General features: G+C 44.6%; 1 protein-coding gene across 1 annotated transcript; it reads right to left on the reverse strand.

Annotated features, from left to right (window-relative positions):
- Window positions 1-1,901: 1,901 nt before the first annotated feature.
- slc16a10 (solute carrier family 16 member 10) lies at window positions 1,902-25,815 on the reverse strand. Its single transcript, XM_034201529.1, has 5 exons — window positions 25,449-25,815; window positions 23,512-23,941; window positions 13,093-13,236; window positions 12,612-12,840; window positions 1,902-5,930 (listed from the first exon to the last, which is right to left on the reverse strand). The coding sequence occupies exons 1-5, from the start codon at window positions 25,571-25,573 to the stop codon at window positions 5,686-5,688; spliced, it is 1,173 nt and encodes a 390-aa protein (XP_034057420.1). The 5' UTR covers window positions 25,574-25,815; the 3' UTR covers window positions 1,902-5,685.
- Between the last annotated feature and the right edge of the window lie 982 nt (window positions 25,816-26,797).

Consider the following 26,797-nt stretch of genomic DNA (forward strand, 5'->3'; position numbering starts at 1 on the left):
TGCGAAACTGTATACCTACTCTGCTGCCATGAATGTAATGATAGATTATCAGGAACAATTCTAAAGTGACTAAGAGACATTGGATTAACCTTAAGCAGCGTTTTTATTCCCTTGAACACAAGCTTTGATCACAAAACAGCAACGGTAAAACATAATTATTGTTATGGTTTTGAAAACTGTTGTTTTTTTTCTTCTCTGTTCTGGCTGCTAGCTCAGTTCGTTCTTGTCGTGCAGTGATGATACTTATAACAAAATAATCTGTGGAGTATCAGCTTTCAGATGATATGTAGTTTGTGCAGAAAATATTAAGTTTTAAAGATCGTTTTTGCTAGTTAGCACCGGAAGTAGCATCTGCCCGTTTTAGCTAAGGGCTAATGCTAACGCTTCTTGTGAGACTTGTGTTTTGTTTCGGTAAAAATGGTTCGTATCGTCAGTTAGCTGAGATTCTTCTCGTTAATCTGGTATAACACATTAATAGGTTTTTAAATATTAAGATGCCCTGAGACCAAGCCCGCCTTAACCTGCCATCAGGCCCTGGGGCCCCCTATTTAAACAACAAATCAAAGTCATTTATAGCCTCGGCAGGCTCTGTGATCGCACTTCTCCACTCTGCTCTACGCACGCCTGGTCCTCTCCTCCAGATGAGTGACGTATCGGGCCTCCCTCATGTATTTGTCCGGTTGCCGTTGGCTCCCCTCCACGTAGCAAGTCCTCGTCGTCTTCTCCATCTCCTCCAACAACCCTCCCGTCTGTTTTTCCTCTCCTGCTACTCCATTGCTATCAGAACCAGACGGCCTACTTGGCTCCGAGGCCCTGCGGCACCTCCTCATCCTGGCCTACAGGTTTAAAATAACCTGTAAGCTTCGGCATTTTTTGTAATAGCTGCTTGTCTCGAAACTCCTTTTCCCTCAACAATTTCCTTTTCCGAGCACCACTCTCAAACTTTTTCTTCTCAAACTTTTTCTCCTAAACAACCTTCATCTGTCACTCAATCACTCGCAATTTGAATAAGTCACATGTGAAACATATTCTCATTCTGATTGGCTGTTAAGTGGTGCCCACTGACTTTTCTTGAGAAAAATCTCTGGAATCCAGCGATCTGATTGATTAGCGGAGCAAATGATCGAAATAATACGGAGGGAATATATTTTCGTTTGGAGGTCTGGGGAAAGCTCACGAGTGTGTGTGTGTGTGAGTGTGTGTGTGTGTGTATACGTGTGTGTGTTTGTGTATTTTTGCGTTTGTGTGTATTGTGTTTGTTTCCCGGGGAAAACACTCACGAGAAACACCGGTTGTTGTTATGCCTGTCGTGACGTCAAGTTACTCCGTTCTCCGCTTGTAATTATGCCGTTACAAGCTTCAAAGTTGTATTTATCATCTGAATTTGCCGAAACAAGTTTAATATTCTGAAAGCCAAGACTTTGTTTATTTGAAACCAGATGAAAACAAACTGTAACGGACCCTGCCGTGTTATCTATGATTACTATACGATTACATTCATAATTTCAGCGGAGGGAGGGGAACAGCAGAACAGCAGAGTGGCGAGGGAGAACTGTCTTCTTCCCTTTACAAGCTTCAAAAATGTATTTATCGTGTGATTTTGGAAATAAAAGTTTCATATTCTGAAAGCCAAGACTTTGTGTATTTAATTTTTTTTTAAAACATCTGAAATAAAAAACTTTTTATTTTAATTTTAATTTTCTTTTTTATTGGCTCATGATAGGCCCCCGATCTCCATAGGCCCCTGGGCTTCAGCCCAGGTTAGCCCGTGCATTAAGGCGGCCCTGCCTGAGACACAGTGTCATGAAAAAAAAAAAACACCGGCGGGGACCTTGGGGCTTAACAGGTTAAAAGGGAAGTTACTTCTGAGTTATCCTGTGTGTTGTAAAAAATTTCAGACAACTTATTTATATATTTATTTTGGTGACGATCCAACCTTCCGAGGCAGGAGCGTTTACAGAGTGCTCCACATGCTACAACTCTTTGTAATGTTCAAACTGCATCCACCAAACAATCTGATTCACCTGTCTCCACCTCCCCAACAAGAACCAACATCTGACAGCATGTCAAATGTTTGTTTAGCTGTTCTGCCGGCATTTCCTGGGAAAATGTGCGGTCCTCCAAGGACACTTTGACCGCTACGTACGCACAAAAACGGGCGAGATGAGAAACTGTCACACCATTGGCCATCAAGGTTCATGGTATTCATGGAATACCATGAATCTAAATATTCCCGCTCATGAATCATATATGAAGAATTAATTTGAAAAAATTGATAAAAGTCTTACAATGATACAATACATACAACTTGTGTTTTGTTGTGTAACTGTAAAAATGACGAGGTTTATGAACCTTGAATCATGTTCATTTGAGCCGAAATGGGCCTTACCTAACAACAGCAATACCAGACAAAGACATGGAGATAAATTATAAGAAAGTCTCAGAAATTGTAAACGTTCTTTTTTACTGTCTTGAAAATTCTGAAATGCGATTGTTTACATAATATTACATTTGATATACTGTAGTTCACCACACGTCCTGCAGGAAAGATAAGAAAGTAATACTTTTGTAGAAAACATTTCGAGATATGCATGAAACAAACATGTAGCAATAAATGAACAAATATTAGGCAAAAATTATGCAGAAATAGGATGAAAAAAATATCAATTTCATACACATATGCAGAAGAGATATTCAGAATAAAACCTGTGGTTTAATTAATTTTGAGTTTAAATAATAACAGCAAGTTCAGAATGAAATGCTATAAACATTGTGGAGAAAAAAGAAGCGAAAAGCAGTCTAAAAAGAACCTAAAGTCTGCTATAAACAGTCATGCCATTTTAATGTCATTAAAAAAAGATACATTCGAATGAAGGCAACAGATGTGATTTAATTGTAATAAAAATATATATTTAGGGGGGAGAAAATATGTAAACGCTGTCGAAGTTCCTCATATCAAAAAAGGCAATTTTGGTTCTGAACAGCAACCAGCTCATTAAAGAGCCAAGCTTTGGAGAGAGGTATCTAAGACTTGTAACCTCATTTGGGTTAGTCGAGTCACGCTGCTGTGTGGAGGAACAGAGCTCTACACATTTACAACATCTGAGGTAGAGGAAACACCATGGACTCACAAAGTTCTCCACAATCATCTGCCAGTCAACACAGACACTACGCCAACAGCATTAACACTCTTTCATTCCACTACATTTTGGTCTTCACTAGAATAAATCAAGGCTTTAGGCAAATGCCCGTCAATTACAGCATGACATTCTCCACAAAAACCAAAAAATAAATACAATGTGAAAACATAAAACAAATCCCTTTCTATTAACGGCTAGAACCGGGCACAGAGATAATGATTAACTGCCTTCACTGACTGATGGTCACAGTCAATGATTAGTCACACTCATGTCCTCACTTCCACTTATGCTTCAAATGATACCATACTGTAAATGTGTGAGGTGGTGTGTCTTTTTGGTCCTTAAAGAGGACGCGAGCAGGTGATGACTTGTTATGACCTTGACAACGTCATCTACAGAGCAAACTTCATGTTATTTATACAGTCCCCTCCAAAGCTACTGGAACAGCGAGGCCAATTGCTTTATTTTTGCTGTACACTGAAAACCATTAGGTTTGACATCAGAAGATGAAGATGAGCCAAAAGGTCAGTACTTCAGCTTTTAACTCCAGTTATTTACATCTAGATCTGTTAAACAACTGAGAAGGAAGCACCTTTTGTTTAAACACACCCATTTTCCAAGTGAGAAAAAGTATAGGGACAGAGACTTCAAATAGTGTGAAAAGTGAATAATACTTAGTATTTAGTTGCACATCCTTTGCTTGCAATAACTGCATCAAGCCTGCGACCAACTGACATCACCAAACGTTTGCATTCTTCTTTTGTGATGCTTTTCCAGGCTTTCACTCTTTCAGTTGTTTGAGAGGTTTCTCCCCAATAAAGCTATTGGCCTTGCTGTTCCTATCGTTTTGGAGGGGACTGTATACCATGAAACATATGAGACTTTACAACAAAGGCACGACATTGTGAATCCATGTCACACGATGAGAGTGTAAACTAAAATGTTACTAAATTACAGAGAAAAAACATTCAAAACAAACCTCAACACTGGTGGTTAACAAAGAAATACTGCTTAATGTCAATACTACAGCCAATGAATAGACATAGGGTGAGCGGACAAACGAAGAGTGGATCAGGCGAGCAAGTGTGCAGGTGTGCGTCATATGAGAGGCCCAACCTTACATTTTCCGCCACAGATTTGGGGAAATTGGTCCGTGCGCAAAGCATTGTGGGGATTTTAAGACCGGAGTCTACACATGTGCAGCCTCGAAATTTCTCCAAACGAAGTACGCCGGGCTCGGTAGAATTCCAAGTATGCTGGACATTGGAACAGTACTTCGGCGGCACTCGATGACGTAGTATGCTTGAAATAGTGGCTCTGGAGCAGCTTTACTCGAGATTGAGAAACACCCATACAGTCTACACAAAGAAAATGCCAATATGTTTCCAATGAGTCAATATTCACGTTCATATCTGAACGCTTGGGTGTGTGCGCTGGACAAGAGTCTTTATTGTTAAAGGAATGGTTTAACGTATGGGGAAATGAGCTTACCTTAGCTCCTCGCCGAGTAATAGTCCGGCACATGAACCTCAGGAACACCAGCACTAACATCTTTACATTCATTTTGAGATCAGACACACTGAGCCTTAGAGATGTTCCTCCAGCTGTTCCCAGGCTGGTTGCTAAGCTAAGCTAACCTTCTGGCTTTATATAATAACATATAACAGAGTGGTACTGTTGTGGACGTGTTTCTGTTGAGCTTTCTCTGGCACAGTCAGGCCCCCTAAAACCTCTGTGGGCTCCCCACTTTCTGTATATTGGGTTTGTAATAGTTAATCATTAGGTTATGCTTATTCCATATATCACAATTTGATATAGGAATAAACACCATATAAGCTTGATATAAACTGAAATGATGAAGTCACACACACTGGGGGACATCATAAGATTCTTTAAGGCCCCTATCATTTCAGTTTATGGCGTACACAATTACCAAACTAATGTGGAATGAATTACAACAAGCTAACTGTGACATGGTGAACGCTGAACCTTGAGGGTCTGGGGCCCCTGAGGGTCTGAGTGGGGCCACACAGAGCTCCTGGATCCAGTCAGCCTCCACCCCACACACTCTGCCTGTCATCTTTGAATTCTATAACCACATCACCCCCAGTGTTAAATGTTGGCTCTAAGACGTAGTTAACAGGAGACAATAAAGATGGCGGCTTCAGGACAAATCAAGTGTTTTTTCTTCTAAGTGTAAGTGGTAGTGTTGAAAACTGATTGTAAAGAATGGCCTGAGTCTGCCTTTCCCTTAAGACTGCCACATCTGTTTTTGGTAGATACAGTGGCTTTAAACTTTGACATTACATTCGTAATAAGCACAGCATGCCTTCTTTCCCTTATGAAAATATGAAATGAGCAGTTTTCTCAAATGTTCTGTTGTTAGACTAGCTCAGTCAAACGATCTAATGCATAGTTCTTCAGGATCACATTCATGTGGAACTGGAAATCACCTTGGATTCTTTCTGATATGGTTCAACACTTTGGCATGTTTTGGTGCTGATCCAGCTGTTCCTGTGTCTCTGTCAGTCTGCCAGTGGGACACTTAGAGGACAGACTCGCCAGTTTTTCGTCGTGCCTCTTGCTCCACCTTCTCAGGCTCCGCCTTCTCAGGCTCCATCATCCTCTGAGTGACGTCCTGCTCTTTGTTCAGGGCCTCCTCCTTCTCCCTCCTCTTGCGCCTGGCCTCCACCCAGGGTATCAGACACAGCATGGCCCCTCCAACGATGGGGGGGATACCTGCCAGGTAGAAGGCCACGTCGTAGCTGCCCAGTCTGTCCCTCAGGAACCCTAAAGCAGAGACAGAGATGTTCTTAAGTTATGACTACTTAAACACCATAGAAAGAGCTGCAGCAACACACTGCCTCTTCACTGAGTGAAGCCTGTACATGGGTTGTCTGCAGGGATACGTGTGCCTCCGTTTAATTTATATTCAGCATCCTGGAGTTAAATCATGCTAATTAGGAGAACCATTGAACACATGCGAGTGAACCTGAGGGAGCTGACAGCAGGCTCTCTGATGACCTCCTATGCAGAAATGTATATGCACTAAGGCAACCTGTAGGAAGTACAGGAAGCTGACCATTATTTCAAACATCGTCTTAATGAGAAGCCCAGTCTGTCAGTGTTATCTTCATACATGTGAGAGAGACTAATGAGAAGACTTCAGACTGAATGAAACACAGTGACACGGTGAACTTCATTACTGCAGAGCATGTTAATGATGTCATCATGCCTGTGGTTCCTCTTCATGTTTAAAGGGAGGCAATCCTCATGACACGCATTTTTAAATAATTGATTGATGCCGTGACGTCATCTTCAATGAGAACCCCAGAAAAACAACACAGCCGTTAGCTCTTAGCACTCAGAGCTCACAGCTCTTCATATCTGTTTAGAAACTAGACAAAAGTTAAACAAGTACAAACCACAGACTGCCTGTGTCATGGCGAATACAGTCGCTGGTTTATTTATGTCTGTAGGCCGTTGTTGTGAGTGTGGACGGTCGGAGCATATACTGCGTTAGCTTAGCCGATCTCCATTTAGACAACACGCATTTTCTTTTTCTTTTTTAAATATATTTTTTATTGACATTTGGCAGCAAACAATTACACAGTGTTTTTTCAAGACATAATAATTGTACATTTTCAGTTTGTCTGTCCGAAATGCCTTTTTCTTTTTTTTACACAAAGATAAAATAAAGACAGTAAAAAGTATAAACAATAGGGAGTGATCAGGTCTTCACAGTAAAATCATACGTTTTTAAAAATTAAATCTGGCCTATGAGGTTTTACGAAATCAGTCCACTTTCTCCATCGTGACACAAATAGTTCCAGTTTGTGATTGACAGATGATGTTATCCTCTCCATTTTGTAAATGTCCATTGTAATATCCATCCATGTGTTTAAAGTTGGGCTATCAGGTGATAACCACTTCCTTGTAAGAGGCACTAGCAACAGATTTAATAAATATTTGTCTTTTTTAGTCCATTCTTGAGGTATGAGTCCAAAGAACAAAGTCTTACTCTCCGTGGGCACATGACATTTTACTCTCCATGGGCACATGACATATCTTGTAAGGCTTTATGTATCTCTCTCCAAAAGACGTCAATAACAGGGCAGTCCCAGAAAACGTGATAATGATTTGCATTTTAATTTCCACATTTTCTCCAACAGTCTGAGTTCCCACCATAGTGAGACTTCTGAGAGGGTGTTATAACATATCTTATCAGGCTTTTCCAACCAAACTGCCTCCAGTTATGTGAACTGGTACATTTCCACTGATATTTCCATATTGTTGTCCATTCCTCCTCAGATATGATAACCCCTCCTTCCTTCTCCCACTTGGATTTCACATATATGGTTGAGTGTATTTTAAGATTCAACAGCCCTTTATACATACATGAAATGACTTTGCTATCTGTTTTTGAATCGTATGCTTTTTTACATAGTTCTATCACACCTGTACTTGACTCTGTTATAGTTTTAACCTTTTTGTTAACATAATGCCGCATCTGTAAATATCGATAGAAGTCTTGTTTTTCTAATAGGAATTTCTCTTTAAGCATTTCAAAACTAAACAGCGTTCCCTCTTTAATGTTGCAAAGAGCAGTTATTCCTTATTAGGAGTAAAGTCGGTGTCATATGCACACCATTTCAGAATTGTAATATGTTCCTCTAATTTATACTCAGTTATGACTGTTTTCCATACTTTAAGAGTCAGTTTTACCCATGGATTTTCAATGTTATTTATGTAGCCCTGTAGGTCGCTGTCAGCTATGAATGCTTGTATGGGAATGGATAATATTTTCTCTTCCATGGTTTTACATTAGCATCATACGATGGATTGCACCAGCATACCATAGGCCTCAGCTGTGCTGCCCGGTAATACTCTTTAAGGGAAGGTAGGGCCCACCCCCCCTTTTCTTTTGATAATTGTAAAGTTTTAAAACAAATTCTATGTCTTTTAGCCTGCCATATATACCTTGATATTATTCTGTCCCACTCGTTAAATTGTTTTTGGTTAATCTCTATTGGTAAGGTCTGGAACAAATAAAGTAGTCTTGGCAGTATGTTCATTTTCATGGACTCAATTATTGAGCTGAGACTAAAGAAAGGGATTAGGTTCCATCTAGCTATGTCCTCCTTAATATTTTTGTTTAAAGGTGAGTAATTGTATTCTGATAGTTCTGAAAGATCCTTTGGTATTATAACGCCTACATATTTGAAATGCTCTGTGTGCCATGCCAAAGGGTATCTATTTCTAATTTCACCTGGTGGTCTGTTGTAAGCAATTGTGTCTTAGCAATATTGACCTTGTATCCTGACAGTCGACCATATTGTTCAAGTGATTGCATCAATTTAGGGAGAGAGTTTGTTGGTTGAGCCAAAAAAAACAAAATGTCGTCCGCGTAGCAAGCCAGCTTGTGTTGCCGCCCGTGATTAGTAATTCCCCTAATCTCTTCATTTTGTCGTATTGAGTCAATGGTTCCAAGTATAGTGCGAAGAGTAGCGGTGACCATGCACAACCTTGTCTCGAGCCTCTTTCGAGGGTAATGCTATTTGACAAATATCCATTAACTTTAATTCTAGCAGTTGGCTTGTTGTATAATGCCTGTACAGTTTTAATAATTGTGTCATGTATACCAAATCTATGTAGAACTCGATAGAGAAAATCCCAATTTACCGAGTCAAAAGCCTTTTCAGCATCCACGCTTATCACCATTGCCTCAATTTTACTTCTTTGAATGTAGTCCATGACATGTAGTGTCCTTCGTATGTTGTCTTGTGTTTGACGTTATCGAATAAAACCTGTCTGGTCATTGTGGATCAATTTAGGCAGGAATTGTTCTAAACGTCTGGCCATGATGGAAGTAAAAAGTAATCCACATTAAGAACAGATATTGGTCTGAATGATCCACACTCCATTTGATCCTTTCCTTCTTTTGGTATTGCAGATATTATCGCTTTGTTCCAGCTGGGTGGTGTTTGAGCCTTTTTTAAGACCCAATTGAGTGTTGAGAGTATAATCGGTGTTAACTCGCCCTTACATTCCTTATACCATTCTGCCGTATAGCCATCTGATCCTGGTGACTTGCTTAGTTTTGAGTTTACTTATTGCAATTTTTAATTCACCTAAACCTCAGTTATGTCGACAGTCATCATTTTATTTTGTTCTTCATTTAGGGTCGGCAGATCTATAGAGCTTAAGAAAGTGTCAATTTGAGTAAGGCTGCACCCTGGAACTCCAGAGTACAATTTTTTGTAGAATGTTTCAAAAGCATCCTGGATATCACTTAATTTGGTTTTATTATTTTGGTTATTGGATCCCTGATTTTGTGGATTGTATTCTCTGCTATCTTTTTTTTCAATTTCCATGCCAGTACTTTCATAGATTTAGTCCCGCTCTCATCTGTTTAAGAAACATTCGTTTTTTCTCAATTTCTTGTGTAGCCAAATTGTTAATTTCGTTCCTTATTTTCGTAATCTCATCCAATGCATCCTGAGTCTGTCTAATTTTGTGTTTTCTTTCTAGTTCCTTCAATTTATTTTGTAGATCCTCTTGTTCTTTATTCCTCTTTTTTTCTTGTATGAGGACAGTGTTATAATTTCCCCTCTAAGAACAGCCTTTAAAGCATCCCACAAAATGGGAGGAGAAACCTCTCCATTATCATTGAACTCCAAGTAAAGGCCGATCTCCTTCTTAATTTGTTCTTTAACATAGGGATCATTGAGTAAACTTGAATTTAGTTTCCATAGATTACTCTTTGGTCTTAGGTCCAGATCAACTGTCAGATATATGGGTGCATGGTCACTTAAATCTATTGATCCAATTCCACACGTGTTTATTTTATCTTTACCTTTACCAAATGTTATGAAATAATCTATTCTCGTGTATGAAGAGTGAGGGGCGGAATAATGAGTATAGTCTCTTCTGTTAGGAAATAGGTCCCGCCATATATCAATCAGACCAACATCTTCAAACAGTTTGTTAACTTTCTTATGTAGAGATTTTGTACCATTAGTTTTCTTCCTAGAACAGTTTAATTCAGGTTGTAAGTGCACATTTAAGTCCCCCCCGCAGTTTCCATTATAATGACATCAACAATTTTCTGGAAGAAATTCAAATCACTTTCAGGAGGTGCGTAAACATTCAACAGAGTAATTGGATTTCCATCCATGTTACCTCTTATTAAAACAAACCTGCCCTCCTTATCTTTCATTTCAAAGACTTTCTCAAAGTTCAGCTTGCTTGATATGAGAATAGCAACTCCTCTTCTGTGTCCTGATTTGTACATTAGTAAAACCCATTCTTTTAAGTTTTTCATGTTCTTTATCGTTTAGATGGGTTTCTTGTAGGTACACTATATGGGGTTGTTCTTTTTTCATTTTAGTTAAAATGTTACTGCGTTTAATCGGATTCAACAGCCCATTCACATTAAAGGAGATGAATTTTACTTTACTTTGTCGTTAGCCATTTGACTCTTACTTTCTGTGTTTCAAATCTAACGAAGAAAAGAATAACAGATCTACTCCCTGAACAATAAAGAACAACAAAACATGTAACATAACAAAGGTGTGATTCCAAGGTAGGGGTCTCCCGTGGATGACCCTTGCCTGTGCTAGAGAGAACATCTAGCCATGGGGGAAAGCCTCTCTCGCCTGTGGGTTGAGGGCCCCCGTTGCAGTCTCCATGAAGATAACAGTCTCCATCCATTACACCGTGTATTACTCCCGTGTGTATTCCCATTTGGAGGGGGGAAGGTGATGAAAATAGCAAACAAAATATAAAGTACCTCTTCATTTTAAATCTAGATCCGCTCACCGACGTTATCCAGACGTCACATCTCCTCTGAGGGGGGCGAGGGCTCCCTCCTGAAGATCCGTAGTTTCTCTCTGATGCCCTGCTCTCGCGCATCCTCTGCCCCCTGTGGTTCAGATCCTCCGACCACCTTCCAGGCATAGCGGGCCAGTTCCTCAGCCAGGCTCTCCTTGGACTTGGTCACTCTGACAGGCAGACCTCTTTTATTCATGTCCGTTGTAGCCTCGTTCACCGTCTGGTACAGCCGCGTCCCATCCTCATAGTATACTCGCAGCTTGGCGGGGAACGGAGTCTGGAAGCGGATCTTGTTCTGCTTTAACACCCGTTTCGCTTCGGAGTATTCCTTTAGTTTCTGCAGGACTGCAGGGGAATAGTCTTGATCAAAGTATATAATTCTTCCGTTTAAAAACACCTGTTTCTTTCCCCAGGCCCTCCGCAAAATCTCTTCTTTCACTTTGTTGCGGTTAAATCTGATTATGATTGACCGTGGTTTGTCTCCTGGTCCCCCGGGGGGCTTTGGAACGAGCGACCCGTGCGCCCTCTCGATGTGGAGCTCTGTAGCGGTGGGGGGGGGGGGGGGGGCAAGGGTGTCCCGTAGTAATTTTTCCACAAAGTCCACCATAGACGTTCCCCTCCTCACCTTCGGGGACATTATATATCCTTATATTCTCCCATCTAGATCTCCCTTCTTGGTCGAGTAGTTTGCTTTCTTGCTGAGTCAGCATTTTCATCATCTTAGCTAGCACCTGCTCCACGTTTTGAACACGGTCTTCCATCTTTTCAATTTGTGTCTCTGCCTTGGCTATTTTTGTATTAACGTTGGTAAGCTCAGCCTTAATATCGCTTAGTTGTTGTTTCATGTCCTTTCGAAAGTCCTGTATCTCCTCCAAAACTTTGGCTAAGCCCAATGGGCTAGCGCTAGCTTCGCCATCTTGTACCTGCGTAGGTGAGCCGTTATCCGTTTTTTCTTCATTTCCAGGTTGTCCATCGGCTTTTTTATTGGTTCCATCACTTCTTCCCATTATTGCCCCACTGTCAAGTCGCTTATTCTCAGAGTTTGTTTTATTTGACGACTTTACGGGGTTAATTAACTATTACTTTGGAGGAGCTGCTATCTTAGGCTGCCATTCAGGGCGACGATGTCACCAGAACCCGACAACACGCATTTTAAAAGGTGTTTCGCCTGCCGTCTGTCTGCAGACTTGTCAAAGCATTAATTCATGGTTTTTACTAACCGTTGTTACTTCGGCATCATTTTGAAACGTGTATTACAATTAAATCACGGTCAAATATGTTCATCGTGTTGTAGTTGTAGCTCCCTTGCCAGCGATTCTCTCTCTAGTTTAGCATACTCAGCCCGACTCAGCCTGGTTGTTGGCCCGGAAAGAACCTTGATTTTATGGGGCCAGAAAACTGTGAAATAGTACCCGCTAGCCGGTACTAGGCCAAGTGGAAACGCAACCAAAAACGGGCCCCGCACGGCTCGGCACGCTTAAAGCGAGCTCCGCGCTGTAGTGGAAATGCGCCATAAATGCACTAAACCCCCACACTTGAATTACACATAGTGGATAGTCAGTGTGCTGTGAGTATTTACTGTATATCATATGCAGGGGCTTATAGAGCATTAACACAGTTTTAGAGTATTCCTGTTACCTGCGATGGGGGGCCCCACAGTCATGGGCACGGACATCAGGCCCAGCAGGAAGCCGATGGCCTGGGAGACATCTTTGTCTCCGACCAGCTCAAAGGCGATGGGGGCCATGATGCAGATGAAGCAGCCGTCAAACAGTCCCATCAGCAGGCACACGGCGATCAGCCCCCCGAAGATGTTGCACAGAGGAATCATCATCGACATGAGGCCGATGACAAAGAACGAGGCCACCTGGAAGGACAGATTCTTATTCCATTATTCAATGGTTTATTTCTCTTTATGTAGAACATTGACATTTATTAAGTGTCCTTGAAAGGTTGCAGTTTCATTTCAAGTTAGTTTGGATTTCAGTGAGTTTTAGTATCACATGACGTTCACAAGTTTAGTTTTAGTTGATAGTGTAATGTAATATGTAATCTTCAAATAGCCTTATCAGTTGGTGAGTACAGAGGTGACCAGCTCAGCTCGGTGTGTTTCCCTCACCTGTAGGTACACTTTGTTGACTCCGTTAACGTAGTCTGCCGCCCTGCCGAAGATGAGACGGCCCACACCGGATGTGATGCCGATGCACATAAGCAGAACTTCTTTACTGGCCTCCTTTCCAAAACGCTCCTCCACATGCTTCATCTGGGGACAGTTAGGACAAGGATGAGCACAGCTGTGGAATGGCTCTAATCCAATGTGACACTTAAAACAATGTCAGAAGTGCACAAAGAAACACCACAGGGCTGAAAACGAACATTCAGCTTCATATGTTTGTATATGTCTAATGATGTTAAATATCTCTGGATAGTAAAGCATTAGAGGTGAAAACAACGGTAAGATGAGCCTTTTGGAGTGGCAGCAGCATGAGCATGTCCATGAAGAAGAACGTTCACCAGAACAACTCGACATCGGCTCTTCTTCCTCCGCAAGCTGAAGAGGTTCAACATGGACTCCAGGATACTCTACAGGTGTTCCATAGAGAGGATCCTGACCTTCTACAGGTGCACCATAGAGAGGATCCTGACCTTCTACAGGTGCGCCATAGAGAGCATCCTGACCTTCTACAGGTGCTCCATAGAGAGGATCCTGACCTTCTTCAGGTGCACCATAGAGAGCATCCTGACCTTCTACAGGTGCACCATAGAGAGGATCCTGACCTTCTACAGGTGCTCCATAGAGAGGATCCTGACCTTCTACAAGTGCACCATAGAGAGGATCCTGACCTTCTACAGGTGCACCATAGAGAGCATCCTGACCTTCTACAGGTGCACCATAGAGAGGATCCTGACCTTCTACAGGTGCACCATAGAGAGCATCCTGACCTTCTACAGGTGCACCATAGAGAGCATCCTGACCTTCTACAGGTGCACCATAGAGAGGATCCTGACCTTCTACAGGTGCACCATAGAGAGCATCCTGACCTTCTACAGGTGCACCATAGAGAGCATCCTGACCTTCTACAGGTGCACCATAGAGAGGATCCTGACCTTCTACAGGTGCACCATAGAGAGCATCCTGACCTTCTACAGGTGCACCATAGAGAGCATCCTGACCTTCTTCAGGTGCACCATAGAGAGGATCCTGACCTTCTACAGGTGCTCCATAGATGATGATGCATTTTATTTATATAGCGCTTTTCACAACTCAAAGACGCTTTACAGTATGAGGGAGGGTAGACAAACAAGGACAGGCAAACAAGTATGTAAAAAATAAAAAGGCAGTCAAGAGGAAGTTGATTGAGAGGGGGGGGGGCTTATGGGTAGACAGAGTTGAAAAGATGTGTTTTGAGGCGGGACTGAAAGACTGAGGGACTCAGAGTCACGGAGGGAATTCCAGAGCCTAGGAGCTGCCACTGAGAAGGCTCTGTCCCCAAAGCTGCAGAGTGTGGATGTGGGAATGGATAGGAATCCGGCTGCGGTGGATCTGAGGGACCGTGGGGGTTGATAAGGAGTGAGAAGGTTTGTGAGATAAGGGGGGGCCAGATGGTGGAGTGCTTTGTAGGTGAGGACCAGAATTTTGTAGTTGATGCGATGGGAGACAGAAAGCCAGTGGAGGTCTTTGAGGACTGGGGTGATGTGATGCCATGATTTGGTATGCGTGAGGAGACGTGCAGCTGCATTTTGAACCCGTTGGAGTCTGTTGAGGGATGTAGTGCTGATCCCGTAAAGAAGTGAGTTGCAGTAGTCAAGGCGGGAGGAAATGAAGGCATGGATTAGTCGTTCGGCTGCGGGGCGGGTGAGAGAGGGTAGGATTTTTGCAATATTGCGGAGGTGGAAAAATTAGGTTTTGACTGTTTGGCGGATGTGAGGTTCGAGGGAGAGGGTGGGGTCAAAGATTACGCCAAGGTTGCGTGCCTGATTGGAGGGGGAAACAATGGTGCCATCAATGGTGAGAGTTATGTTAGTGACCTTGCTGAGGGTGGATTTGGAGCCGATTAGGAGGAGTTCTGTTTTGTTGCTGTTCAGTTTGAGGAGGTTATGTTGCATCCAAGTTTTAATAGCTGTCAGACAGGAATCAATGTGGGTAAGAGGTGGGTTATGGAGGGATTTGGTGCTGAGGTAGATCTGAGTGTCATCAGCATAGCAGTGGAAGTCGAGGTTGAAGTGGCGGAGTATCTGACCGAGGGGGAGGATGTAAATGATGAAGAGGAGGGGGCCAAGTACTGATCCTTGAGAAACGCCTTGGGTGACTGAAGCTATGGCAGAGGAGTGGTTTGGGAGGGAGATGAAGTGGGATCGTTCAGTGAGGTAGGACTGGAGCCATCTGAGTGCAATACCTTCAATACCAATGTCCCTGAGTCGGGTGAGCAGGATGTTGTGGCTCACGGTATCGAAGGCTGCACTCAGGTCGAGGAGGATGAGAATATTGAGGGAACCAGTGTCAGCAGAGGTGAGGAGGTCATTGAGGACTTTGACGAGTGCAATTTCTGTACTGTGGTGAGGACGAAATCCTGACTGAAGGGGTTCATAAAGCTGGTTGGTTTGGAGATGGCAGTGAATTTGTTTGGCTACAATGCGTTCAAGAGTTTTTGAGAGGAATGGTAGGTTGGAGATGGGGCGGTAATTAGTGAGGGAGGAGGGATCAAGACCAGGTTTTTTGAGGATTGGAGTAACGGCAGCAGTTTTGAAAGCAGAGGGGACGGTTCCATGGGACAGCGAGGAGTTGAAAAGGTTAGCAAGATAGGGGCAGAGGACGGGGAGGTAGGACTTCAGGAGAGGAGTGGGTAGAGGGTCAAGGGAGCAGGTTGTGGGATTTGAGGAACCGATCAGATGGATTATTTCAAGTGGGGTAACCAGGTTGAACTGGGAGAGGCGGCGCTGGGGAGGAGGAGTCAGGAGGTCAAGGGAGATGGGCGGAGAAATGGTAGCGGTGGAGGTTGGGGGAGATGCTTGTATATCAGATGGAGCTGAGAAGGAGTGGTTAATGGCGTTCATTTTGTCTGCGAAAAACTGGAGGAATGAGTTGCAAGTAGCGGAAGTAGAAGTAGGGAGGTTATCAGCACGGGCTTTGAAGAGCTTGTTAACTGTGGAGAAGAGGGTCCTGGGGTTACGGGAGGGGTCAATGAAGATGTTGGAGAGGTAGGCAGATTTAGCGGCAATACGAGCATCTTTGTATGCATTGAGATGGAGTTTGTAGCTTATGTAATGGACTGTGAGGGATGATTTCTTTGAAAGACGTTCAAGTTGGCGGCCTTGCTGCTTCATTTTACGCAGTGCGGGTGTGAACCAGGGTGAGGAGGTCTTGAAAGTAACAGTTTTATTTTTGAGGGGGGCTAAAGTGTTGAGGGAGGTGAGTAGGGTGGAGTTGAGGTGGTTGAGCAGATCATCAGGTGAGCTGAGGGTTGCGTCCAGGGGGAGATTAGACGATAGCAGTTCGGAGAGATGGTTATGGTCAATGGAGTGTAGATTACTGAAGGTGATGTTTCTGGGTGGGCAGGGGTTTCGGGAGGGGGGGGGCAATGGTGAATTGTATGAGTTTGTGGTCGGAGAGGGTAAATGGGCAAGGGTGGAGGTCAATCACTGGGAGGTTGGTAGAGCAGACGAGATCAAGAATGTGTCCTGTGTAATGGGTGGGGAAGGTGACATGTTGGGTGATAGAGAAATTGTCCAGTAGGGTTGTGAATTCGGATGCCAGCTTGCAGGTGGGTGAGTCAATGTGAATGTTGAGGTCACCAAGTAGTAACAGACGTTGAGAGAGGGATGAGGCAAGTGTGAGGAATTCAGTGAAATCGGAGAGGAAGGAGGGATGAGGTTTAGGAGGCCGGTAGATGAGGATGACTGTCAGTGAGGGAGGGGCTTTGAAGGCAATGAATTCAAAGGATGATACTGAGGGGAGGGTTAGTTCTGTGATCTGGATGTTCTGATTGTGGATTACAGCAAGGCCGCCACCACGGCGGGAGGGGCGGGGTTTAGTGATGTATTTAAAGCCAGGGGGGGATGTTTGGTTGAGGGAGAAGAAGTCATCGGGCTGTCGCCAGGTTTCGGTAAGCAGAAGGAAATCAAGGGATTTTTCCAAGATTAGTTCATGGAGGATGAGGGCTTTCTTGTTGAGTGATCGGATGTTAAGGAGGGCAATGTTAGTTGAGTGGGAGGGAAGTGGTGTGGTCACAGGCTGAAGAGGTAAGAGGTTGTCCAGGTTGACAGTGCGGTGAGGAATGTGAGATGGGGGGGAGGAGCGGAGAGGAGGTGGAAGGAAGTGTGTTATTATCAGTTGTTGGTGGTTGAGGGCGGTGGAATCCACTCCAGGTATTTGGGCCAGCTCTGAGCAGAGGGCAGTGTAATCCACTCCAGGTATTTGGGCCAGCTCTGAGCAGAGGGCAGTGTAATCCACTACAGGTATTTGGGCCAGCTCTGAGCAGAGGGCAGTGGGATCCACTCCAGGAATTTGGACCAGCTCTGAGCAGAGGGCAGTAGAATCCACTCCAGGTATTTGGGCCAGCTCTGAGCAGAGGGCAGTAGAATCCACTCCAGGTATTTGGGCCAGCTCTGAGCAGAGGGCGGTGGAATCCACTCCAGGTATTTGGGCCAGCTCTGAGCAGAGGGCAGTAGAATCCACTCCAGGTATTTGGGCCAGCTCTGAGCAGAGGATGGTGGAATCCACTCCAGGTATTTGGGCCAGCTCTGAGCAGAGGGCAGTGGGATACACTCCAGGAATTTGGACCAGCTCTGAGAAGAGGGCAGTGGAATCCACTCCAGGTTTTCGGTACAGCCGGGATTGTAACGGACCAGTGGTGGGTGTATAATATGGAGTAATACATACCTCGGTCTGCGTAGAAGCCCGAGGCAATTGATGACAGACAAGTTTAGAGGAAGCACAGAAAAGTTATTGAGATTAAAAAGTTGGGAGACAGAGTATCGTAACATCGTAGTGCCGCGGTAGGATGCTAGTGTTAGCACAGCGCTGGCTATGGTTGTAGACCAGCGGCGCTGAAAGTGGAGCTGTTGGCAGCGGTCAGACAGGATGAGAGGTCAGTTGCAGGCTGTCCTTTACAGCAGATGGGGGGACCGGCAGGAGCGGGAGGTTTAAAGAACCAGAGTCAGGGCCCACGGGGAGGGGCAGGACGAAGCTGCTTATTTGATGGATGGAGCAGCGTTAGCAGGTGGGCTACAATGGCAGGTGTAGCAGGGTAGAAAACCAAAGCGTCCGTCAAAAATGGCAATCGGGTGTAACAAATATGTCCAGATCAGAACACAAAAGCCACAGAATAGTTAGAAAACTATAGCAGTAGAAAGTGGTCAGAAACTCTTAGATTAACACAAAGAAAGACGAGATTTTCGGACAGAGAAGCGGCGAACAGTCAGCGCCAGTGTCCTCTCACGCCGTTAAAGTGAGCATAGAGAGCATCCTGACCTTCTACAGGTGCTCCATAGAGAGGATCCTGACCTTCTACAGGTGCACCATAGAGAGGATCCTGACCTTCTACAGGTGCTCCATAGAGAGGATCCTGACCTTCTACAGGTGCACCATAGAGAGGATCCTGACCTTCTACAGGTGCACCATAGAGAGGATCCTGACCTTCTACAGGTGCACCATAGAGAGGATCCTGACCTTCTACAGGTGCACCATAGAGAGCATCTTGACCTTCTTCAGGTGCACCATAGAGAGGATCCTGACCTTCTACAGGTGCACCATAGAGAGCATCCTGACCTTCTACAGGTGCTCCATAGAGAGGATCCTGACCTTCTACAGGTGCTCCATAGAGAGGATCCTGACCTTCTACAGGTGCACCATAGAGAGGATCCTGACCTTCTATAGGTGCTCCATAGAGAGCATCCTGACCTTCTACAGGTGCTCCATAGAGAGTATCCTGACCTTCTACAGGTGCACCATAGAGAGGATCCTGACCTTCTACAGGTGCACCATAGAGAGGATCCTGACCTTCTACAGGTGTACCATAGAGAGGATCCTGACCTTCTACAGGTGCACCATAGAGAGCATCCTGACCTTCTACAGGTGCGCCATAGAGAGCATCCTGACCTTCTACAGGTGCAACATAGAGAGCATCCTGACCTTCTACAGGTGCTCCATAGAGAGGATCCTGACCTTCTACAGGTGCAACATAGAGAGGATCCTGACCTTCTACAGGTGCACAATAGAGAGGATCCTGACCTTCTACAGGTGCACAATAGAGAGGATCCTGACCTTCTAAAGGTGCACAATAGAGAGGATCCTGACCTTCTACAGGTGCACCATAGAGAGGATCCTGACTGGCTGCATCACGGCCTGGTTTTTATCTTGTAAATTGCAGTGTTGAGGAACCTGCAATCTGAGTTTTTCATTCATTACATACCTACACCGTAGTTGTCTATATGTAATGACAAGAAACCTTAAAATCTTGAATTTGAACCTCGTTTTTCTGCACTGATTCATTCATATCATATTTAAAAAAATGGTGGTTTGTGTGGTTTGAGGGCGTTCAACATGATTTAGTTTTTTAGGAGAATCTGAAATCCAACTGAATCTCTCTTAGTTAAAATTATGCTGTTTTGTGAAGGAAGCGGTGTTTCTCAGATTGTACACAGGCCCACATTTGACATTACAGTGCATGCTGAAGACCATTCTCTTGCATGGGATGCTCACTGTTGTGCATGCATTTATCAGAAGACAGGCTGTTTATGTCTGTGAGCTCTTGAGTGTTTGGAAGTGTGAGGGCTAACTCGGACAACACACTGCTGTCCGGCAGCAGTGTGTTGTCCGAACTGTTATCAGAACTGTTATCCAACACATGCCACCTTATCTCCTCTGTGTGCAGCCGCTGTTAGATTCCACTGCAGACTGTTAGGAAGGCAGCCCAGATGCTTTTCACATGTTACTTGCTGTATGTGTCTCCAGAGTCCCAGTCTGAGAGGCCCTGAGTTTGAGAGCCAGTGAGAAAAGAAGGGCCCGCTTTGTGGAGCTACTTCTAGGTCCACAAGCAGCAACAGGACACCCCCCCTCCCCCACATCCATCTGCAGAGACCACTCTATGATTTATCATTTTGTCAATATGCCACAACAGCATGCTCTGTTCAGAAAGGTCCTGCTCCAAGAAGCAATGCTGGAGGCATTGGTTTTTGATCACTTTTCTTAACCAGAAAATCATGAATTACTTAAAATGATATTCCAGTATCATGATCTCACTCCAGTTATGGAAATTGTAACGCTATGTTTTAAAATAAAATCTATTCACCGGTTAAATTCGACTTAAAATGAAACATTCATACTGGGAGAAATGGCTTACTATTGCTCACACACATTCCTACTGATCAGCTTTATGCAGACGAGCAATGGAAAGGCAATATAACTGCATCTGCCAGCTACAGTTAAGATAACAGATGTCATTGCCCAGCAACACAAACAAACACACACTCACACGCCGGTGATCAGTTCCTCACAGTGCCGGAGCAGGTTATCTCTCAGTCGTAGTGGCTGTGTAAACACTTCTGGATGTTTGAGGCAGAGACAGGAAGACATTGGGACGGGTGGCGCAGTGGTCTGTGCATCCGATCATCAGATCAAGGGGGAGTGCTGGGGAACTCCAGTTCGAAACCCGCCACTGCGTCAGGCCGTTGTGTCCTTGGGCAAGACACTTCACCCGGATTTGCTCCTGTGGGTATTGTCCACAGTACATGTATAATACCAATGTGTACTTGTAAAAGCGCCTCGATGACCTCGAGGCGTGAAGATGGACGGTGTGGCGCAGTGCGCTGTGCAATGATCATCAGATCAAGGGGGACCTCCAACGGCACAGGACATAGGGTTGGCAGGACCCCCGGCAGAAGAGTCGTTGGCGGGACCCCCAACGGGACATGACACAGGGTTGGCAGGACCCCCGGCAGGAGAGTAGTCGGCGGGACCTCCAACGGCACAGGACATAGGGTTGGCAGGACCCCCGGTAGGAGAGTAGTCGGCGGGACCCCCAACGGGACAGGACATAGGGTTGGCAGGACCCCCGGCAGGAGAGTAGTCGGCGGGACCCCCAACGGGACAGGACATGGAGTTGGCAGGACCCCCAGCGGAACCTCCAACGGCACTTCAGTAGGGACTTGAGTAGGGACTCGAGAGAGGACTTGAGAGAGATCGTGACAGCTTTAGATCAAGCCATGCAGCAATCAGTGTGTCTACATACACTACTCTCACTATCACCTCCCATTGTTGTGCACTGAAACATGACAACACCTGTGGCACTTACTGTGTAATAGGATTTATTAACTGTTAGTTTTTTGAGGGTGTGTCTTTTATCAAGCTTTTAGGAATACACTCACATATGATGCAACTCAGCTAGTCGTGTGGCAAAGAAGAGCTTAAACATACAAAATAAAAGAATAAATGAACTCTCTCACACAGAAAGACACAGGCATGCTGTCCACAAACTGGTTTTCTCAGTACTAAGCTGGGCATTTCTGCAACACTCAACCACTGCATACATTTCCCATAAAACCATTGACCTAAAGTACACGCCTGAACTACAGTGACAGTACTTGTTGGTAGGACCTATTCAATGTTGGTTTGGGTCTTTTTTACATGATAGAATTTGACAAGAGTTCTCTCTCCGCGCAGTCCAACACAGGTGTAAACAGTGATATTATATACACATGGGATTCTCCTACTGTGAACTGTCAGCAGGAAAGAAAACATGTAGTTGCTGTGAAACACACATAGGCTGCTTTAATAGTCTGTGTTTTGGGGTTGATTAATTTATCTTTCAGAGCCCCACTGTGCTGTTCTCTCTGCTTAGCTGTTTAATGGTCACTGAACCCTCCACCGACTCCAGCTTGCCGGGGCTCCTCACTAAACACTGAAACAAAACCTCTCGAAAGAAGAGGCAGCTTTCTAAAACAATACCGTTCTGATTACTGATACAAACTCACTGAAAGAAGGGCGGAATGACGAGCTCATGTGCCGTTCTTCAACATGTGAGAGGTGTGGCAAGGCCCTTCAGTCTGAACAAGGCCGTACCTGAAGGCAACATCTTAAATCAACAATACTCGGAAAATAATGGGCAGGTGTGTGTGTTTGTGTGTGCGAACAACCTAGATTTGACTACACTTTTGCATTCTTCCCATACGCGCTGCTTGGTTTGTAAAGACCTGTGTGGGGGGGAAGTCTCGAAAAGGCTGCACTCAGCATTTCTAATGCAGAGAAGGCGTGAGCATTGCACCCAAACAAAGGACAGACTTCCTGAAAAGCTGAACAATATGCTGTTTGACACCACATGTTATTTCCTTCTTCTCCTTCCCATGCAGTGTCACAAGACAGAGGCCAGGCCTGCAGGGGTGGGGCTGTGTGTCGGGTGCTGGAGCTATAAAACCATGGGTGGTGTTGAGGCTGCAGCTGAGGCCCTGTGGTGTCCCAGTCTGAGTAGCAGACACATGAGAAGTGTCAGGAAAACACGTCATTGGGACCATAACAGAGTCATCATGTCCAGTTAAACAGTCACCTCCTGAGCCCCCCAGCTCGGCTGCCCAGCCCTCCCAACATGTCTCTCCAATATCATATGTTCCCATCCAATGGGCCAAATGAAGGGAGGTTTAGGGAAAGTGACACCTGTTTACAGAGCTGGGTCCTGGCTGCAGGTTGAGCCTTCCTGTCATATTTGGTTATTTGATCAGAAGAACACAGATCAGTACCTGCTGCTGCTGTGACGTAGAAACACTGAGACTCATGAGAGGCCTGCAGGCTGACCGTCTGCACACTGTGAGGACATTAGGTCACTTCAAAATGAAAACTGTTATGGGTTATTCAACCCAAATTAAAAAAATCCCCGCCTCTTGTGGTAACAAGCAATGAGAATAGCTAGCTTTTACACGACCGACAAACAGTATTTCTGTATTTAGTAAATGAAACTCTGGATTTTGATTCCAGACTTGGAGATGGCATTATCAAGGATCACATACATAATTGTGAGGTATTCTTTAGCTTAAAATGTTATGTAAATGAAGTTTCTTATCTGACTATCAGCTCATGAAATAAGAACAGAGGTATCATGCTTTGTTTCTTGCATAAAAGATTTCAAAGTGTCTTTTTCTTACAAAGTTATTCCTAATGGACAGAGACTTTTCCTGAATTCTGAGGTACACGTCTCACGGTAACACTCCGTACCATGGTTGAATGCCTGCAGGCTGGGGCTTAGACTTCTCCTCCTCTCATCTTTCACTTTCATAAATCTCAGGTTGCTAGTGTGGTTTTTTGACATCTGTGTTGTTGGAGCTCCCTCGTTTGGTAACCCTAATTCCTTCCTTGTGCCAATAAACACATCCAAAAGACGGGATAAGGATACTGAGAAATCACACCATGGTATTCCTCTATTGGCATTGATGTGCTGTTTTTCATCATCAGTGACCTTTAGCCCAGAGAGTGTGGCAATGATACCCAGCAACAACACAGAAAGACACAGTGTGTGTGCAGCACAGAGAGAGGAGAGCAGAACAAACTCACCAGGTGAACATAAGGCACAAAGTAGCCGTAGAGGGCTGCTGGGATACCGAAGGCCCAAATGCGATATCCCAAAGACTTCCAGATATGAATGTTGAACATCTTGCTCATGGGGGGGAAGCGGCTGCCGGTGCGGGTGTTGCCGGGTTTGACGGGCAGCAGGGGCCTGTAGGTGAAGCCAGCCAGCATCAGCACAAACATCAGGATGCAGAGGACCCTCATGGTGTTCTGCAGGCCCACCCGCTCCAGCAGACCCGACAGCACGAAGGGCAGCGTGATGGTGAAGAGGCTGCTGCCCGCCGTCACGATGCCGTTCACCAGACCCAGCCGCTTCTTGAAGTAGTGGCCCAGGATGACCAGGCTGGGCTGGTAGGCGAAAGAGCAGCCACAGGCGAACACAATGCCATAGGTGAAATACAGGGGGCCCAGGGACCTGTGGGGGGACGAAGACACACACACAAGTTACATCACTGTCTTAGCCATTTTGATTTTAATAAGTTGTCATAGCTGTAACAAACAATGATACATGTTGTAAAGGTCAAAGACTCCAGTGTGTGTGCTCCAGGGAAGCTCCAGCAGTAATTGTTTTATTATGGTTTGTCCTTGCTATTTCATTATGTGCACATTCAAAGGCTGTATAAATTGTAGGCCGACAAAACTGAGGCTACTGCTTCTTTCTGAAGCTATTTAGTGCCAGTCCCCAGGTGGTTGATATAGGTGTCCCATTAATATTAACATTAGGCCCCCTGCTCTTTACTCTATACAGAAACAAGTGTGAAAAAAAATGTTCCAAATGAGCACAGCAATGTTTATGTAATGCTGACAATAACATCTTGTATGCCATCAACCATTCTGCAGATTAGAGCTTTGTAAATGTGTTTTTAGCCCTCTATAACTGAATTGTCTTTTGATGTAGTAAAAGGGGATTTTGATCTGAGGAAGACTTCCTGAAGACATGAATCTGTAACTCTGCCAGCAGGAAGCCCATTGATTTCACGAGTGTGACTTTTGTCCACTTGGCTTTTCAACAATGGCAAAGGACATCGAACAGCACAATATAAGTGATTTGGGTCTGGTGGAGAAGGTCCAAATAAATACAGGGTGGTGGGTTCAAGTGGTTAGAAAGTCCTGTTAGGGGTAAATAAATCTTAGCAGTGAAATCACATGACTAAGAAATGTTGCACCTTACCCGCTGCAGAACTGTGAGGGGGTTGTGAACGCTTTTGACAGCAAATTGATAAGCAGTAATTCAACCGCTTTATTACTTGTTTATTGCACCTACGAGTGATAAAGTAAGGGTTGAACACTTGCAGCCTTGTTGGGATCACACATTTCTGTATGTGAGTGTGAGTGTGTCCCCCCACGTGTAGACATAAGGGATTCCAGGAAATGATGAACAACTAAGTGTGAGGTGCAGAGCCTCTTACCCACTGAGACTTGATACAAGTATGAAGACACGCTCAGCAGCGCGCGCACACACACACACACACACACACACACACACACACACACACACACACACACACACACACACACACACACACACACACACACACACACACACACACACACACACACACACACACACACACACACCACACACACACACACACACACCCACACACACACACACACACACACACACACACACACACACACACACACACACACACACACACACACACACACACACACACACACACACACACACACAGGAGAAGCAATAAGCAGCTAATAAAAGGTGATTATATGTCACATACGAGTGTCTCAAAACGGGACCAAAGTTTAAGAATCAGTCAATATACAGTATAGGAACTAAGAAGGATGACATCAATCTGACAACCCAAGTTACTCACTTCCCATTAAACTTGAAGGAGTGAGGGTCATGTATATTTTATGAAGTGAGGACACACATTTGAAAATCTTAATTTCTTCCTTACGTGACAAATGAGCTGGCCAGCAGGCCAACCAGCCCAACAGCTGCCCCCCCCACTGCCGTTACTCTGCAGCCGAGGATGTCAGTGAAGACGCTGACGATGGGAGAGCAGAAGAAGATCATCCCCATGGAGAGGGAGCCCACCCACGCTGCAGGAGACACACACAGTGAGGGGTTATCAGTTTGGATTGCATCCACATGTCTTAGAAACCTTAAGGAACCACATTGGGTAAAAGTGCATGTGATCAAGCCTTGAATCTTTGAGTCTTGACTCTTCGAGCGAACAAAAGAGATTGTTTTTATTGCCTCTGAAAAAGAGAGCAGAGCTGCTCTGAGTGCTTCACGCTTACTCAGCAGTCTTCTGTGAGGCGAAGGTTAAATACTGCAGCACACCTCTGATGTATGTTCAGATACTCAGGACACATTTACAGCAATCCAGATAGGGATTCTGAGATAGTAATAGACTGCATGGCTTGATCATTGTGAAATCTATCAAAGCAAAGCAGAGGGAAACAGAGTGTGTAGATAACTGAAGGTCAGTTGTGCCTTCAGTTATCTACACACTCTGTTTCCCTCTAAAGTCTTATCACAAGTTCTTTTCAGTCCCTTACACAAACAGGCCGGCACGTGTGTGCTGACATGCTTGGAACACCACATGTCTGCACGCCCTTGTGCCTGTTGACCAGTCAGACTGTGGGATCACTCATAAGTCTCCAATCAAATCACACATCCTATCCTAGATAGTATCACAACTCAGGTTGAAACTCAGTGCATGTGACACAGAAGATGTGTATTCTCAATGCTGCAGCAAGGTCAGGGGAAACCTGTGGGAAATACACAGCAGTTAGAGTGTATTGTAATCAGTTTTTAGGTGAGTAACAGGAGACCACTGGATCAAGTTACAGTGTTCCGTCTTTATTCTCCCTGAATCCTCCTAACCCCCATGCTGGAAGAGTATTATAGCTTCCAGTGCAGAAGATCCGAGAGAACACCCCCTGCTACCGTTACAGGATCAATCCGACTGCAAGCAGCTCTCCCTGTTTACAGCTGGATACCTTTGTTTTAGTGTCGGCACACATTTCATATGTTCATGGCAATATGAACATGCTGATGAACATTTTCAGCATTTCAATGTGTTCACTTTTGCTAGCATTAGGAAGTACAAACGGGGCTGATGGGAATTTCATTATTCATGGATCATCAAAGTTGTAAGAGATTATCATAAAGAGATCATGAATGTCCAACTTCCAGTGCAAACCAGGAGTTGTCGATACATACGACATACACATGTCAGCCTGCTAGTGGAAAGGTGAGTGGGTCACCAGCTCGTACATCATCTGGGTACTTGAAAGT

The sequence above is a fragment of the Gymnodraco acuticeps genome, unplaced genomic scaffold, assembly GCF_902827175.1.
Source record: "Gymnodraco acuticeps unplaced genomic scaffold, fGymAcu1.1, whole genome shotgun sequence".
NCBI lineage: Eukaryota > Metazoa > Chordata > Actinopteri > Perciformes > Bathydraconidae > Gymnodraco > Gymnodraco acuticeps.

Coding starts and splice junctions, on each gene's coding strand:
- slc16a10 (XM_034201529.1), bottom strand. CDS start 25,573: ATGGGGATGATCTTCTTCTGCTCTCCCATCGTCAGCGTCTTCACTGAC. Junction 23,942..25,448: donor CTGGCCAGCTCATTTGTCAC/GTAAGGAAGAAA, acceptor GTCCCCCCACAG/GTCCCTGGGCCCCCTGTATT. Junction 13,237..23,511: donor TTGTGCCTTATGTTCACCTG/GTGAGTTTGTTC, acceptor AACTGTCCCCAG/ATGAAGCATGTGGAGGAGCG.